The sequence below is a fragment of the Polypterus senegalus genome, chromosome 3 (assembly GCF_016835505.1).
Source record: "Polypterus senegalus isolate Bchr_013 chromosome 3, ASM1683550v1, whole genome shotgun sequence".
Classification (NCBI taxonomy): Eukaryota; Metazoa; Chordata; class Cladistia; order Polypteriformes; family Polypteridae; genus Polypterus; species Polypterus senegalus.
In genome coordinates, this window is record NC_053156.1 from 261,295,131 (window position 1) to 261,312,558 (window position 17,428).

General features: G+C 36.7%; 1 protein-coding gene across 4 annotated transcripts in view; it reads left to right on the forward strand.

Annotated features, from left to right (window-relative positions):
- cad (carbamoyl-phosphate synthetase 2, aspartate transcarbamylase, and dihydroorotase) overlaps positions 1–17,428 on the forward strand; it is a 113,031-nt gene that overhangs the window by 84,640 nt on the left and 10,963 nt on the right. Inside the window, exons 35-41 of one of the 4 annotated variants that reach the window (XM_039748999.1) lie at positions 2,237–2,381; positions 2,755–2,802; positions 2,889–2,921; positions 11,218–11,262; positions 13,682–13,848; positions 14,566–14,640; positions 16,793–17,005. In XM_039748999.1, the coding sequence (XP_039604933.1) occupies positions 2,237–2,381; positions 2,755–2,802; positions 2,889–2,921; positions 11,218–11,262; positions 13,682–13,848; positions 14,566–14,640; positions 16,793–17,005 (726 nt within the window). The remainder of the gene's footprint in view (positions 1–2,236; positions 2,382–2,754; positions 2,803–2,888; positions 2,922–11,217; positions 11,263–13,681; positions 13,849–14,565; positions 14,641–16,792; positions 17,006–17,428) is intronic. The other 3 variants (XM_039749000.1, XM_039749001.1, XM_039749002.1) reach the window with 3 other exon arrangements.

Here is a 17,428-nt window from a genome sequence, read left to right on the forward strand (position 1 = left end):
CAACGCTTTCTTCCGACTGTTACATTTTTGTAGCTCTGATGTGTACATCAATGTAATCGGTGTACCAGGAAATCATGCATTGAGAGAAGTTCCCCTTTGCTTGGAATGCAAAGTGTGACTAAATGCGTTATTTTTTAACACGTTATGGAGCACATGCATCGAAGCTTCTCAGCTGTGCTTGTGCTAAGAAAAGGAGACATTTTAAAAATAACGTAACATGATTGTCAATATAACCTTTTGTAAGTAGTGCCTGGAGGATTCAGAATGTGGAGAAACTGTAGAGACAGCGTGTGTATTAACTTGTGGATTTTTCTGTGAGTATTTGGTGGGAGCGTCACAAACTTGGTTCCTCAAGACTGTGTTAGCTGCGGAGCTCAGCTCACAGCGAAATGAAGTGAATGGGAGGGGAGATGATGACGTGACTCTCCCACCCGCCTTAACTGTCAATCCCCACACAAAGACAGTCTCTCGGAATTTGCATAAGCACAGCCCTTCACCAGTAATTTTAACTTAGTTACAAAGGGATCAAAGCTCTCGTTTATACCCTGCGTCCTCTCATTAAACTTGCATTAGCCGTGGGCATGACAAACGCCAGCGGAAGCCTGTCTCTGAGCTTAATTTAAACTTTAGGTTTACACCGTGCTTTGTTTCCGAAGTAGCTGTACTCATGAATATGGCTGTATGTGTGACTCGGTCGCTTCTTATTGTTTCGCTGCCTTCTCAATTGTATAATGCAGCGCTTTTTGGAGCTCTTCCTTGTTTTCTACGTACTGCGTTGACAGTTCATGTGATTATGTGGGAGGTGTGATGATGTCACACGAAACTCTGCCCCCCACGGCCATCGAGCTCAACTCCATTACATTATATGGAGAAAAATAGGTTCCAGTTATGACCATTACACGTAGAATTTCGAAATGAAACCTGCCCAAATTTTGTAAGTAAGCTGTAAGGAATGAGCCTGCCAAATTTCAGCCTTCCGCCCACACGGGAAGTTGGAGAATTAGTGATGAGTCAGTGAGTGAGTCAGTGAGGGCTTTGCCTTTTATTAGTGTAGCTATATGTATATATATGTATATATGTATGTGTATATGTATGTATATATATGTATGTATGTATATGTGCATATATATGTATGTATGTATGTATATGTGCATATATATGTATGTATGTATGTATATGTGCATATATATGTATGTATGTATGTATATGTGCATATATATGTATGTATGTATGTATATGTGCATATATATGTATGTATGTATGTATATGTGCATATATATGTATGTATATGTATATACTATACAGCTTTAGAAATGTTGGCCCATATTGATAGGATAGCATCTTGCAGTTGATGGAGATTTGTGGGATGCACATCCTGGGCACGAAGCTCCCGTTCCACCACATCCCAAAGATGCTCTATTGGGTTGAGATCTGGTGATTGTGGGGGCCAGTTTAGTACAGTGAACTCATTGTCATGTTCAAGAAACCAATTTGTTGTGGCTTCACAAATGCTTTGCTGCATACCTCGGTTGTAACGAGTGGTTATTTCAGTCAAAGTTGCTCTTCTATCAGCTTGAATCAGTCAGCCCATTTTCCTTTGACCTCTAGCATCAACAAGGCATTTTCGCCCACAGGACTGCGGCATACTGGATGTTTTTCCCTTTTCACACCATTCTTTGTAAACCCTAGAAATGGTTGTGCGTGAAAATCCCAGTAACTGAGCAGATTGTGAAATACTCAAACCGGCCCGTCTGGCACCAACAACCATGCCACGCTCAAAATTGCTTAAATCACCTTTCTTTCCCATTCTGACATTCAGTTTGGAGTTCAGGAGATTGTCTTGACCAGGACCACACCCCTAAATGCATTGAAGCAACTGCCATGTGATTGGTTGATTAGATAATTGCATTAATGAGAAATTGAACAGGTGTTCCTAATAATCCTTTAGGTGAGTGTATATGTATATATTGTATATGTATATATTGTATATGTATAGATGTATGTATATATGTATATGTATGTATATACAGGTATATATGTATGTGTATATACTGTATATGTATGTATATATGTATATGTATGTATCTATCTCTATCTCTGTAGATAATACAGAAAAAAATGTATGTATATATATTATATAATATATATTATTATTTTATATATATATATATTTATATATATATTTTTTATTAGTATATTATGAATAAATAATATAAATAAATACAATTTTTTATAGACCCCAGAGCATCATCGGCAGTCTACAGAAGCTATTCGATCCCGAGCACCCAGTCCTCGTAGAATAGGTAATGCATTGGCTACAGACAGCCGGTTCATCCTTCCTCCTAGAGTTCATCGTTGCTCAGATCCAGGATTGCCTCCAGGTAAATGCCAAGAACATATCGTTAGAGTTACAAAGGGGGATTTTTATGTATTTTTCCTCCATCTTTTATTTATTATTTTTTTTTGCTTCTATAATGTGTAGTATGCATACTCTTTCCATAATATTTTCTAAACAAAATATTATTCTCCAATTGAATTGATACAAATTATTTTAATATATTTTCAAGGTCTTATGAGCCACTTTAAAATGAATTAGTAGCAATGAATTAGTAACTCAATAATTGCTGACTTTGTTACCTGTTTTTTAATTTTAAAATAAAATATAAAACAATTGTGTTTTCATTCAGCTTGATTGAATATGTAAATATTTTCGTATATTTTTACTTCTGAAAGTTTCTTCAATATTGTCTATAGGTACAAGAAAACCTGCCTCCATAGCCTTTAACTCAAGCAAAGGCATTGGTAATGTGCTTGTTGAATTTGGCACAACTGCTTCCTATTTAATTTTTAGCGACCATCCCTTCTCAATTTATTTTTGTTAATTTCAGCAACCCTAAAATTTTCATGCTCATTATCATCAGGCAAGTTACATCTGAAATTATGGTGTTATTTTCTAAATCTTCAAATATGCACTGAGGGATGGGCTAGCATGATTTTATTTCATTCGTTGGTAAATCTTACTTCAAATAGTTTTGGTTCCACAAAAATTAATTGCATGGTTTTTGCCTCTTTTACGATAGGTTCAGTCCTTTCATTTTCCTGCTTGTTTAATGCTTTAATGCTGCCTTACCCTTTAACATATTTGAATCATTTTACTAACTATAAATCATTATACTTTAGTATAGTTATTGTATTTTTCATTGTAATTGAACCCTGTATTCAATAGTAAATATTTCAAATTAAAGGCTGCATTTTCAACTTATTTACCTTTCAAAAAACAAAAATCATAATATGCAGTGCCCCTGGTTAGTTTAGATATTCAAACTAAATTTTATATGGTATTGCACTATTGACAAAGTGGCATCAAGGTGTATTTATTCATTTTTGATTGCATGGTTTAGTTTGCTAATAATGTAAACTGGCAATGAATTATAAGTATTATGAATCAGACAATATTACTGAAAGATTTTCTGCATTACAGCATTAAGTCTTGCTTCTTTTTCTATTGACTGCCTTTCCAGTATCTTTCATATTTTTGCACCTTCAAACCTTATGGCATTATGAAAGACTGGTATTTTGTCTTCCAGAAAAATTAATTAGTTCTGAAATTTCATTTACACTTACTAAATTTGCACAATGATGGCATGGACATTTTTTAAACAAACAACTCCTCACTAAATTTACTACTTGTCAGTAAATGTTTGTGTTTTATGTATATAAAATTTAAAGGAAATTGATCCACCCCAATCAGAAGATTGTTGGTCTAGTAAGGCACAGTATCTATATGTAACTAATTTAGGACATTATTAAACAGCTCTGATTTACAATTCCAAGTTAAATTCCCATTAAATTAGCTTTAGCATAATAATCTGTCAATTATTTTCTAAATGCCAGTATTTCTTATACTGTATAAAATTTATGTAATTAAAGTTGCAAGTGTGTTTAATCTTCAGAATTATATGTGTTGATCAGTACACAAATTGGTTTTGCAGATTTGTCTTGGATTTTGTGTGTCCTTTACAATAGTATGAACTAATTTGTGTTTGTTTGCTTTCAAATATCTTTCTTTTAATAACAGATTTTTTTTTTTTTAATTTAAAACATGTGGCATGTTGAAAGCATGTTTAAGGTGTTAAGGGGTTCAAGGATAAAGTGTTTACCCTTATTCTGGCCTTATGGAACTGGCAATGCAACTCTCCTCTAGGAATTTTGGAATTCTTGGGTTTTGCAGTTTGCCAAGCTTTAAGAGAAACGTATCATTTCTGAAATTTATTGAATTTATGATTAAATTATTAAAACATTATCTTAAATATAAATATACTAATAACACATCACTGTAATGCAAAGTTTTTAGGAAAAATTAGCTTGTATTGTACTTAAACACCATGTTTAATTTCACCTGAATTTCAACTAATTTGGATATAGAGACTTCCATTTTACAAAGCTTTCTTGTGATACTACATTACGTGGCTGTTTACAAATAGTGACAAAGTGAGCACTGTATTGTACCTCTGCATAAAAGCTTATACCCCTGAAACTACAGACACTCAAGTAGGAAGAGCTACTGCCATACCCAGAGACAACCTTCTGGAATATAAAAACAAAGACAACAAGAACCAAACCCCCCTATGTTGTCACCTACAACCCACATCTTAAAACACTTCGAAAAATTATAAAAGAACTTCAGCCAATGCTAAACAATGACCAAACACTGAAAAATGTATTTCCTGAACCTCCCCTTCTGGCATACAGACAACCACCAAACCTTCAGCAACTAATTGTCCGAAGTTCCTTAGTAAACCAACAGAAAATGGCACATCTCCTTGTCTACAGAAAAGATGTAAAACGTGTGCCTACATTTATAATACAGACCGTATAGTTATACCGCACTTGAACATCACATAAATGGATCATTTTCCTTCGGATCATCTAATGTGGTCTGCCTAATTCTCTGTATGAAATGTCCCAACACTGCACTCTGTGTGCAAGAAACTGGACAATTTACACAGGTCTCACATTAAACGTAGTAACACAGATGTTCCTGTAGTGGCCCACTTGAACAGCCATGGACACTGTGAGAGGGACTTTAAAGTCACAGCACTTATGGGCAACTTCAAAACACAGCAAGAGAGAAAAGAATGGGAAGTTAAACTCGTGTTAAAATTGAATACATTACAACATGGCTTGAATAAAGACAAGTGTTTTATGGGCAGATATGAGCATTGTTTGCATCTCTCAGACTGACACAGACAACTTGTCTACAGATCCACATTGTTTTGAAAAACTCATTGCAAACTTCAAAGGACTTTGTTGGACAGTTATCTTATCTAAAAATCTTGACCATACATTGTTCTTCTCTCTTGTTAAATGAACCCTAGCCTGAAGGAATCTATTAATTTTTTACATTTAAGATTTCTCATTTAAAGATTTACCAATGTTGTGTCTTGTCCTAGTGTGTATATAAACACAGTGAACTCCAGTCTCTGTATTACATTTTGCCTGAAGAAGGTGCCCGAGTTGCCTCGAAAGCTTGCATATTGAAATCTTTTTAGTTAGCCAATAAAAGGTGACATTTTGCTTGACTTTTCACTATAGTAAATGTCAGTAATGCAGAGGTACAATACAGTGGTGACTTTGTCACTATTTGTAAACGGCCACATAATGTAGTATCACAGGAAAGCTGGTATGTTGGTAGGTGGCTATTTATCTGAATAAAAGTCCCAGCATCTTTTAATTCCCAGCATGGTAAGTACCTGTGCAAGCCAACCCATCTAAGGGAATATAGTTGTAGGGAGAGGGAGGTGACACTGAGCAATCCCTCAGCAAAGTCTGTTTATTTCTGCCAGATGATTGAATCTATGGTTACTAAATGGTTTTCTCGCTATCATTATTTCTTTTCCAACTAGATGAGGTATCGAAAACTGTAGGTTGTTTAATCATAAGGTTAACGTATTGTAAATACCTGCTCAATTTACTTTAATGGTGTTTTCACACCAAGTGTTTTGGAAATTTATTTTCCAAACACTGAAGTGATTTCTCTTTTAGTCCAGTTAATTTAGGTAGATGTCAACATGCTAGTCACACTCCAGTGCATGCTAAAACAACTAAAAACCCTTTAAAAACAATGGTGATGGAGCGGTACCAAATGAACCCTGGAGCAGTTTGCTTGAGGTATGAATGTGATCTGACATGGGACTGGCCTAACTACAGAAAATACTGTGCATTATGAGAAACATTTCTGCCAATAATTTGGCAATTTTAGACTAATTGGCAGAAAAATAAATTCACATGTACATACAGTACAAGTTCTAATCATGAATCTTGGTTCAATACAATTTACTCTGATCAATCCTAGTGCCTGATTTAGACTCCGAGCCTCTATGTCTTTTATGATTGGGAACAGTTGACCATGTATTTGGTGGGTGGGAAAAAGGGCTTAAATTCACTTGTGATCAGGTTGATCAAACCATGAAACGTGTAATTTCTGTAGAATTTAACACAGACCTTATTTGTACTCTTCTAGTTATAGGTGATAACAGGCATTTTCTTCACTGGGCTGCATTTGGTAAACAAATCGGATAGTTTTTGTAATGTTGTGGGCCTCAAGCATAGCTGTTGTCAGTCCTATATGAATATTTTGCCCAGGCTTGTAGATCTCATGTTGTTGTTTTTTTTTTATTTGATAGATTTATTTTTTTAACTCTTTTGTTTTAAGCATGGATAGTAATAAAAAAAGAAGTTAAGTAAAATCATTAAGTATTGTATTTAAATACATAGAACCCTGCTTCATTAAAGGTTAGGCACACATTACAAGAAAATTGAATCTGGCCCAAAATCAAACCAACACAAAATTCAATAATTCCAACAATTACAAAGTGCCCTGGTTTAACTTCTTGAGCATACAGTGCATCCGGAAAGTATTCACAGCGCATCACTTTTTCCACATTTTGTTATGTTACAGCCTTATTCCAATATGGATTAAATTAATTTTTTTCCTCCAAATTCTACACACAACACCCCATAATGACAACGTGAAAAAAATTTACTTAAGGTTTTTGCAAATTTATTACAAATAAAAAAAATTGAGAAATCACATGTACATAAGTATTCACAGCCTTTGCTCAATACTTTGTCGATGCACCTTTGGCAGCAATTACAGCCTCAAGTCTTTTTGAATATGATGCCAGACACTTGGCACACCTATCCTTGGCCAGTTTCACCCATTCCTCTTTGCGGTGCCTGGTTTCCTTCAAACGTGACGCCTGGCATTCACACCAAAGAGTTCAATCTTTGTCTTATCAGACCAGAGAATTTTGTTTCTCATGGTCTGAGAGTCCTTCAGGTGCTTTTTGGCAAACTCCAGGCGGGCTGCCATGTGCCTTTTACTAAGGAGTTGCTTCCGTCTGGCCACTCTACCATACAGGCCTGATTGGTGGATTGCTGCAGAGATGGTTGTCCTTCTGGAAGGTTCTCCTTTCTCCACAGAGGACCTCTGGAGCTCTGACAGAGTGACCATCGGGTTCTTGGTCACCTCCCTGACTAAGGCCCTTCTCCCCCGATCGCTCAGTTTAGATGGCCAGCCAGCTCTAGAAAGAGTCCTGGTGGTTTTGAACTTCTTCCACTTACGGATGATGGAGGCCACTGTGCTCATTGGGACATTCAAAGCAGCTGAAATTTTTCTGTAACCTTCCCCAGATTTGTGCCTCGAGACAATCCTGTCTCGGAGGTCTACAGACAATTCCTTTGACTTCATGCTTGGTTTGTGCTCTGACAAGAACTGTCAACTGTGGGACCTTCTATAGACAGGTGTGTGCCTTTCCAAATCCTGTCCAATCAACTGAATTTACCACAGGTGGACTCCAATGAAGCTGCAGAAACATCTCAAGGATGATCAGGGGAAACAGGATGCACCTGAGATCATTTTTGAGCTTCATGGCAAAGGCTGTAAATACTTATGTACATATGATTTTTCAATTTTTTATTTTTAATAAATTTGCAAAAATCTCAAGTAAACTTTTTTCACGTCATTGTGGGGTGTTGTGTGTAGAACTCTGAGGAAAAAAATGAATTTAATCCATTTTGGAATAAGGCTGTAACATAACAAAATGTGGAAAAAGTGATGCACTGCAAATACTTTCCAGATGCACTGTATGTATTAGCAATAAAAAAATAACCTAAAATAACTACCTTCCAATATTATCTTGTAATGAAGTGTTTCCTATCCTTTCTAACATTGCGGCCCACTTTTTCCTGTATAACTGTCTTTGCAGCCTTGGGGTTACTTGGTCCCCTTTGATGATTTGAGAGCGACTGCGACAGTCAGGGTTGGTATCTCTGGGTTCCCCTTGGTAACTTGTATGTGATCATCAGAGTGGTGGAGGTGGGACAAGGGTCCTGTTTGGTGAATCTAATGCAATTGTTAGAGCTGCGACCTGTCGCAATGCAAAGCCTGATCCACTGCAACCAACTACCATTGTAAACAATAGCAAATTGTGACCCAAAAGTGAATTGTGACGCAATCGTTGAGAAACACTTATGTAATGTGGGGCATGTAGTGAGGAGTAGTGGTGATTGTTATTTACTTATAAAAATCTATTTTAAAATTTTGAATTTCTGCCAACAGTAATCTGTGAGTTCAAAGTCCTAGATTACTGTACATGCACAAGTGCACACTTAGTTTTCCCTACGTGTAGTTGCAGTCCTGTCTCCTCATACATGCTGTGGTGCTGTTCAAAATTAGCTTTCAGTGTGGAATACATTTGAAGTAGGCCTGTCAAATTAGCCAGAACTTAAGATTCAAATGCTCTACAGTAATGTTTATTGTTATGTGCATATAGTGCAAAGAAATTGGTACTTGCCTGTCTTAACATGTAACAAAAATAAAATACAAAAAAGGAAAAAAGAGTTCCTATCATTCCAAAGAAAAACATGTATATGTGTATTTGGATGTGTGTATAATATATTCATGTAAATAAAGTGTTATATAAAATACTGTTGGATTTCTTATGGTTAACTGTTAAATATTGTGACAGTAAACAACCTTCGTGAGGCGTGAGAAAAGCGGAGGTCTGTCATTATAACGTTTCTCTTTCTAAGGCAGTGAATGTTGTTTGTGCCCTCCATTCCTTACTCTCTGCAGTGTGTTATGATCATGAGGCAAGCAGGTGCCTTACCATATTGTGAAGGTGGACTCCACTGTGCACTTGTAAAAGTTTGAGGGAACTGTTGGTGAAATGTGATCTGTTCTCCAACATTTAAGGTTGCAGGGCAATGGTACAACATCCCCTCTAATATAAATAGTATGGTATATCTTCTGGTTTTTGAAGTCAATGACCAGCTCCTTGGTTTTGCTGACTTTAAGGGTGAACTTTTTGCCCTGCTACCACAGAGTCCGCAAGCAGACCATTTCTTTGTAAGTCGTGCAATAATTTTTGATCAGGCCCATGACGGTGGTATTGGCAAATTTAATGATGGAGTAGAAGGTATGTCCTGGCACACAAATGGAGATGAACAAGCAGTACAAAAGAAGCTCGGCACACTACCCTGTGAACCGCTTGTGTTGAATGTCCGCATGGTTGATATGCTGTTGCTATCCTGCACATGCTGAGGTTTGGTGGTTAGGAAGTCCAAAATACAATTGCAGAAGGTGGCACAAAGTTCTAAATTACTGAGTGTACCTATCAGCTTGGTATAACAGTGTTAAATGCTGTATAGTACCCTCTAAAGGGGTTTTATTATCCACATGTGCCAAGATGGTACAATTGATATGGCATCCTCTGTTAATCAGTTAGGGTGATATGTAAACTGGAGGTTATCATGACTCTGTGGAACATTATTTTTAATATGTCACAGTCTTCACAATTGGAGTGGATGCCACCATTCTGTATTGATGCAGACAGTCCATTTTTGGTTTCTTGGGCACAAAGAAAACTGGCCCTATTGAAGCAGAAGGGGGCCGCAGATTCTTCTATTGAAATATTAAAGATGTCATTTAAGATGTCAGCTAATTGTTTGCTACATGTTTTTAAAACATCTTGATATTCCATCTGGACTAGATGTTTTCAAGGCTTAAACTCTGTTAATGTCCTCCTTGTGTGTCATGTACAGAAAGGAAGAAATGTATGAATCATGTGGTGCTGCAGACAACCAGTGCTTAGAAAACATTAAACTGGTCTGAAAGAGAATTTGAAGATGATATTGGATTTTGCCTTTCTTTTTGTAATCTACAGTATAACATTCCTATTCCATGCCAACTATGCATATATGCAGTGCAGTTTGATGTCATATGTGAAAGACAAATAGCCTATGAAAGATGAGCTGGAGAACTCCTCACATAAGATTGACCCCATCTTCCCAAAATGGCTTCATCAACATTTTTTCCGTTTTAATTTTACAAAACAATGCTCAGACTAATGTAACAAATTGAACTCCGTTGTCATCAGAAAGGTTTCTTCTGATATCAGCTTTTTGTTCACAAAACATTCTGTGAGACGCCAGGTTCAAACATCTAAAAAAAATTTCACCACAGAAAAAAAACAAAAACTTAAGGTTTTGACAGTTTGTACACTCCAAATTTTGTAAATCTGTAGTAGTTGATTTAAAAAGAAAGAAAAAAAAAAGTGCTGCCTACAAGCATCACTGCCATGACACTGGCTTCAGCGGATGAGTTTAAATTCTGCTCCAGTTTTACTTTGATGTCGTTCCATGTTCAGGGTGATTAGTTACACAGGAAAAATTTCAATAAGCCATCCACGATTGGTTTTTCCTGTTTGCCAAAGGCTGCCAGGATTAAATTAAACACTCTGCGACCTTACAGCACAGTCAAGCCAGGGCTGGAAAGTTAATTGAAGGACTTGAGGACCAAGTAAAAGCCCATGGTATTGATGGAGGCCATTGTGAAATTTAATGATGAAATAATGAACACTTTATAATTATTTACATAAAGATTTTGTGTATTATTTTTAATAAATCTGTACGTTAGATAACCAAAAGGTTTTTTTTTTTTTTATTTGTTCCAAATATTTATGAAGTTCCTATGTTTAGGACGTGTTCATAGTCCAGAATAATTTTTTCTTTGCTTTTTCCTTAAACTCCTTAATTATTTTTGTTTATTCTTTAATTAATTGTTCAGACATTTTTGTGCATAACTCTGGTAGGTGTTTTCATATTCAGGTATGTTTAATTCTTGTTACTAGATTTGTTTTTTTATATTAACAGCTGAAGAGTCAAAAGAGAAACCCTTGAGGAAAGCTGTAGAATCAGGTTTGCATTTTGTAATTCTGCATGCTTCTTATGTTTTTGCTTTATACTTTTATTCTCAAAATATACAGTGCAATGTATCAAACGTTTATATTCATTAGACAACAATTGAAATTCCTGACGCTAAATTACTGACTTTAACACATTTCAGGTTTTGAATTCGGTATTGCCACATCTGTCACCATACTCCTCTCTGGACATGTTTCACCATTCTTTAAAGAAATACCTTGGCAACAGGGCATAATTTGTACTTTTTTGGCTTTAAACATGTTATGTATGTTATCTGTACCTTTAAGTGTGTTTTACATATGCTTAAATATGATAAGAAAGGGACAAGGTAGTAGAATACAAGGCGACATTTTTTGTGTGGAAAGTGATTGTGATTACTGGCACATTTTCTGATGTGAAAATTACTAGATTTGCTTTTTCCTCCTGATAAATTGCTAATAGATGTTTGATCAGTTTTGAGATCTGAAAATTTTTTAAAGTGTAAAAAGGCATGATTATGCTGATTTAAAAAAATACAAGTCATACAGTACATTATTGTTGTGTGAATTCTTTCAAAGACTGCACAATTATAAAACATAGCATCCTACAGGGGGTACGGAAAGTATTCAGACCCCCTTCAATTTTTCACTCTTTGTTATATTGCAGCCATTTGCTAAAATCATTTAAATTATTTTTTCCCTCATTAATGTACACACAGCACCCCATATTGACAGACAAAAAAAAAGAATTTTTGAAATTGTTGCAGATTTATTAAAAAAGAACAACTGAAATATCACATGGTCCTAAGTATTCAGACCCTTTGCTGTGACACTCATATATTTAACTCAGGTGCTTTCCATTTCTTCTGATCATCCTTGAGATCACCTTCATTTGAGTCCAGCTGTGTTTGATTATACTGATTGGACTTGATTAGGAAAGCCACACACCTGTCTATATAAGACCTTACAGCTCACAATTCATGTCAGAGCAAATGAGAATCATGAGGTCAAAGGAACTGCCTGAAGAGCTCAGAGACAGAATTGTGGCAAGCCACAGATCTGGCCAAGGTTACAAAAAAAATTCTGCTGCACTTAAGGTTCCCAAGAGCACAGTGGCCTCCATAATCCTTAGATGGAACACGTTTGGGACGACCAGAACCCTTCCTAGAGCTGGCCGTCCGGCCAAGCTGAGCTACCGGGGGAGAAGAGCCTTGGTGAGAGAGGTAAAGAAGAACCCAAAGATCACTTTGGCTGAGCTCCAGAGATGCAGTCAGGAGATGGGAGAAAGTTGTAGAAAGTCAACCATCACTGCAGCCCTCCACCAGTCAGGGCTTTATGGCAGAGTGGCCTGTCAGAAGCCTCTCCTCAGTGCAAGACACATGACAGCCCGCATGGAGTTTGCTAAAAGACACCTGAAGGACTCTGAGATGGTGAGAAATAAGATTCTCTGGTCTGATGAGACCAAGATAGAACTTTTTGGCCTTAATTCTAAGCGGTATGTGTGGAGACAACCAGGCACTGCTCATCACTTGTCCAATACAGTCCCCACAGTGAAGCATGGCGGTGGCAGCATCATGCTGTGGGGGTGTTTTTCAGCTGCAGGGACAGGACGACTGTTGCAGTCGAGGGAAAGATGAACGCGGCCAAGTACAGGGATATCCTGGACAAAGTGCTAAGGACCTCAGACTGGGCCGAAGGTTTACCTTCCAACAAGACAATGACCCTAAGCACACAGCTAAAATAACAAAGGAGTGGCTTCACAACAACTCTGTGACTGTTCTTGAATGGCCCAGCCAGAGCCCTGACTTAAACCCAATTGAGCATATCTGGAGAGACCTAAAAATGGCTGTCCACCAATGTTTACCATCCAACCTGACAGAACTGGAGAGGATCTGCAAGGAGGAATGGCAGAGGATCCCCAAATCCAGGTGTGAAAAACTTGTTGCATCTTTCCCAAGAAGATTCATGGCTGTATTAGCTCAAAAGGGTGCTTGTACTAAATACTGAGCAAAGGGTCTGAATACTTAGGACCATGTGATATATTAGTTTTTCTTTTTTAATAAATCTGCAACAATTTCAAAAATTCTTTTTTTGTCTGTCAATATGGGGTGCTGTGTGTACATTAATGAGGGAAAAAATTAATTTAAATGATTTTAGCAAATGGCTGCAATATAACAAAGGGTGAAAAATTGAAGGGGGTCTGACTGAATACTTTCCGTACCTACTGTATATTTATTTGCATTCTGATGGTTTGGGATATTATTTTTCTAGTGGTAATGATTTTAATAACTTATATTAAGAATCTCACTGCTCGTTTACAAATTCTTTTTGTTTTATTATATACAAATATATATATTGTTTTCTATAATTTAAAGGAAAAGGTAATTTTATCATATCATAATTTGATAATCTCTCTCTTTCTTTTGATTTCAAAGAGTTAACCTCTGTCATTGACCACTACATGCACCCGCTTCCCTTGGCACGTATAACTTCTCCCCAGCACCAGGGAACCCAAAGTGTGCCTCACCCACAGACCTCGCCTTTTTTGCATCCACTTATTGGACAACACATCCTTTCTGTAAAACAGTTTAGCAAAGAGCAGGTAGTACATGTTCATTTTTCTGTTATTAATAACCTCACAATTTATATTTTTCTATACTGTACATGTGAGAAACTGCTTTCAAGAGTTTCTGATATGTATGTTCGAATACTTTTGAAACTATATAGTGTGTTGCTTCACATTGACAGCTTGATTAAAAAAAAGAAAGCATGTAATACTTGTTGGGTGGTTTCTAAGCAAAATCTTCTGGAGACATAACTTTTCTTTCTTAAAAAATTATCTTGTAATTGCTGTGTATTATTGTTTTAAGTAACGTTTTCCACAGTGGGAGATGTCAATAACTATCAACAGTAGTTTTGATTGTGTCTGTATCGAGCAATAAACATTATTTATCTTAATACATAGGCATAAGAGAAACCTGCTTGCCTCTGTTACAAGAGCAGATATTTTTCCATCAGGGTCATTACTATTGTCATGAATACAGTGAAACTCTTTCTTGCATGTGCTAGAAACTTTTGTTTTCCTTACTTGAAATAAGTACCTTACCTCAAAACATCTTCATGGGTGTTTAATTCTGCAATTACTGGCCCTTTACTGTATAGAAAAGAATTTACTTTGTTCTATGCCCTAATTTTAATTTTGAAGGGTTTAATACCTATCTGGAAGGGAGACTGGGTTAGCTCAGGGCTGAAGTGTGCAAAGAGTTGAAGGATTTATTATTTGTTTATATTTGGTTTAACTGATTTATCCCTTTTTTAGATGTCACATTTATTCAATGTTGCCCATAGCCTTCGTATAATGGTCCAGAAAGAGAGGCCACTGGATATTTTAAAGGTAGGAGTTTTAATAGAATCATTTTCAAATAGTTTAATTCCATGAGTGGTTTCCTTTTGTGTAGAGTTTGCTTGTTTTTACCTTTGGTTCATATATAGGACTCCGGGAAAATTAACCTGTATATTCTACATTGGGTTATTTGTGATTTTTGATGATTAATAATCAATAATATTTCCACCTAAGAGAATGTCATAATAATGTGGGATTTGAAAAGACAATTTTTACTTGGTTAATTATATATCAGGATTGCCTTCCGCAATACCAGTAATTAATCCAATGATTTGGCAAGGCTCTTACTTTTATTTACCTTACCTTTCTCCATTGTAGGAGGCAGATCTCCAACCTTTAGACTTATATCAAGGTAACAGGCACACTTGATTTAAGAAACAGAATAATACAATTTATTGATAAGCACAAGGATTATAGAAGTGTGGTAACTGTTTGGCTGTTTAGTGGCATTTAGAGTTCTGTTTTATCTTGGCACAGATAAATAGTTTTACAATATTAGCTCTTTGTGGATGATGCCCAGTATTGTAATGGAGCTGATGCTTTGTTGTTGGTCCAGGTTCAACTGGAAGATTCTTCTTGTGTTGGACTCTACTCTTTCTCTTTGCTGCATGATCCTTGTTCGTGCTGTGCTGCTGCTTCCTCACAACTGTCTTTTGCCATTTCATAGGGAAACATCATTACTCATTCTGACCCAAGAGTTTATATGCTGAGGTTCCCTTCTTAAAGTAATGGCTGCTCTCCAGCAGACAGAGCTCAGTGCTTAGCTTGGCGGACTGGATTTCAGCTCTTAGGCTCACAAAGAGAAGAGAACTTCACATTTTCAGCTTCTCATAGAGAGGGTGTCTCATAACTTGAGTTTAGAGATAATTATTCAGATGTTATCAGTATTTTTGGAGAGTTCCACCTACCTTAGAGAATGGCCATTGAGTTCAGTGATTGCCCAGTGAATATCTCATAGAGAGAGAGAGAGCTTCTTCTGGAAAGTACAGAATTTACTGGAAGGTTGAACCTTCTCCTGATTAGCTTAAAGTCGCATCTAGTTACAAAACCAGTGCTTTCTAATGGGTGGGTTCTTCTTTCCACCTTAGTTGTTATCTCTTGAATTCTAGATCTTTGTCTTTGCTTTAGTTCATTTTGTGCCGTCTGACTCAAGACATCTGCAGAGGGGCTTCTGGAGAGATGTCAGCGCCATTCTGATTTACATCTTTGTTATCACATGAAGTCTAGACCGATACCTGTACAAGCTGGAGTTCAGGCACTTAGTTTGGAATGCAAGTGGAGGTTTTATTCAGCTGAATGTCTGCATCCCTGTTAGATCTACTTTAACAAGCCTGGTGCACCACGAAAACCTAGCAGAATGGGCAATGCCCATTTTGTCCTACAGCTGTTACTCACAGTCTTGCAGTTGTTGCTGCTAAGGATAGGTTAAGGTTTAAATACGGCATATCACAGTTTCAGCCTAATAAATTTAAGTGTAAACGCAGGTGGGCTGACCCTCCAGCTTGGATACCAGCAACATGCAAACTCTACCCAAGAGAGCAGCAGCACTTCATCATCCAGAGATTAGTCTGTTGAGGCTTACTCTGTACAACTTGCCATATTCGTAGCTGCTTTGGAGATTTAGCAGTAGTCAGCCTCTCTTGCCTAGTTGGTAACAGGAAATTCCCAGTTCAGTCCGGTCCTAATGCATATTTACACCCAAGTTATCCTGTTCAGGAAAAGTTTACAAAAACTGAAATATCATAAAAATGGAGAAAAAATAAGCTCATTTGCATTTAACTGTTTCTCTAAGCCTCCTTTCACCTCTGTTATTCTTTTCTCCTGACAAATTTAATTAGCCAGTCCTGCAGTAAGCAAACCACCTAAACTTCTTATCTCATTAGCTATAAGCAGTGAGATGAGGTTAAATTCTTAACAGGTGCTGTAAACTAGAAACACTTCCTTCGAGGGCTGAATTAGAGCATCTTGTTAAATAAATAATAAAATAGTTTATAGAGTGGGATGCATCTCTTTAGATATATAGAGGTTTGCAGCTCTGTATAGTATAGGTGAATGTGAAAAGTTTTTTTTTTTGGCATTGTAACCCTTTAGTTGTGTGTATTCAGGTATTATCTTTTCTAACAATGTTTTGTGTTATTTGCAGGGAAAAATAATGGCATCTATGTTTTATGAGGTCAGTACCAGGACTAGTAGTTCTTTCTCTGCTGCTATGCAACGCCTTGGTGGTTCTGTGGTCCATTTTTCAGAATCCACATCATCCACACAAAAAGGCGAGTCTCTGGCTGATTCAGTGCAAACTATGAGTTGCTATGCGGATGTGTTAGTGCTTCGACATCCACAACCTGGTGCTGTTGAGGTAAGAAATAGACTTGATGTTTAAAGTTTGTACTGTATTTCATTAAATTCATAAGGTCTGAATAAGAGGCATTTCAGATATTACAATTGTGTATGTAACAGTCTAGAAGGGCACAGATAGATGCAAAATTTAAGTATGGTTAAGCATAGGCAAAAGCAAGTGTATGTGCAACTTTACTTTGTACGGGCATAATTAAGTTCACTTTTATGGCATGGGTACAAAGTCCATGTTGGAAATTGATGCACATGTTTCTAACATGCAGCAACCTACTGTCATTTACCAGCACCATATTTATCAAGTATTACTTTCAGATATGAACCTTATCATGAAATTTTTGGTTTCTCTTCTCTCAAAAGTGACATATTTTTTAATATTTAACAGTGTTTACTGGAGAGGTAACTGCTTGCCACTCTATTCAAAAAA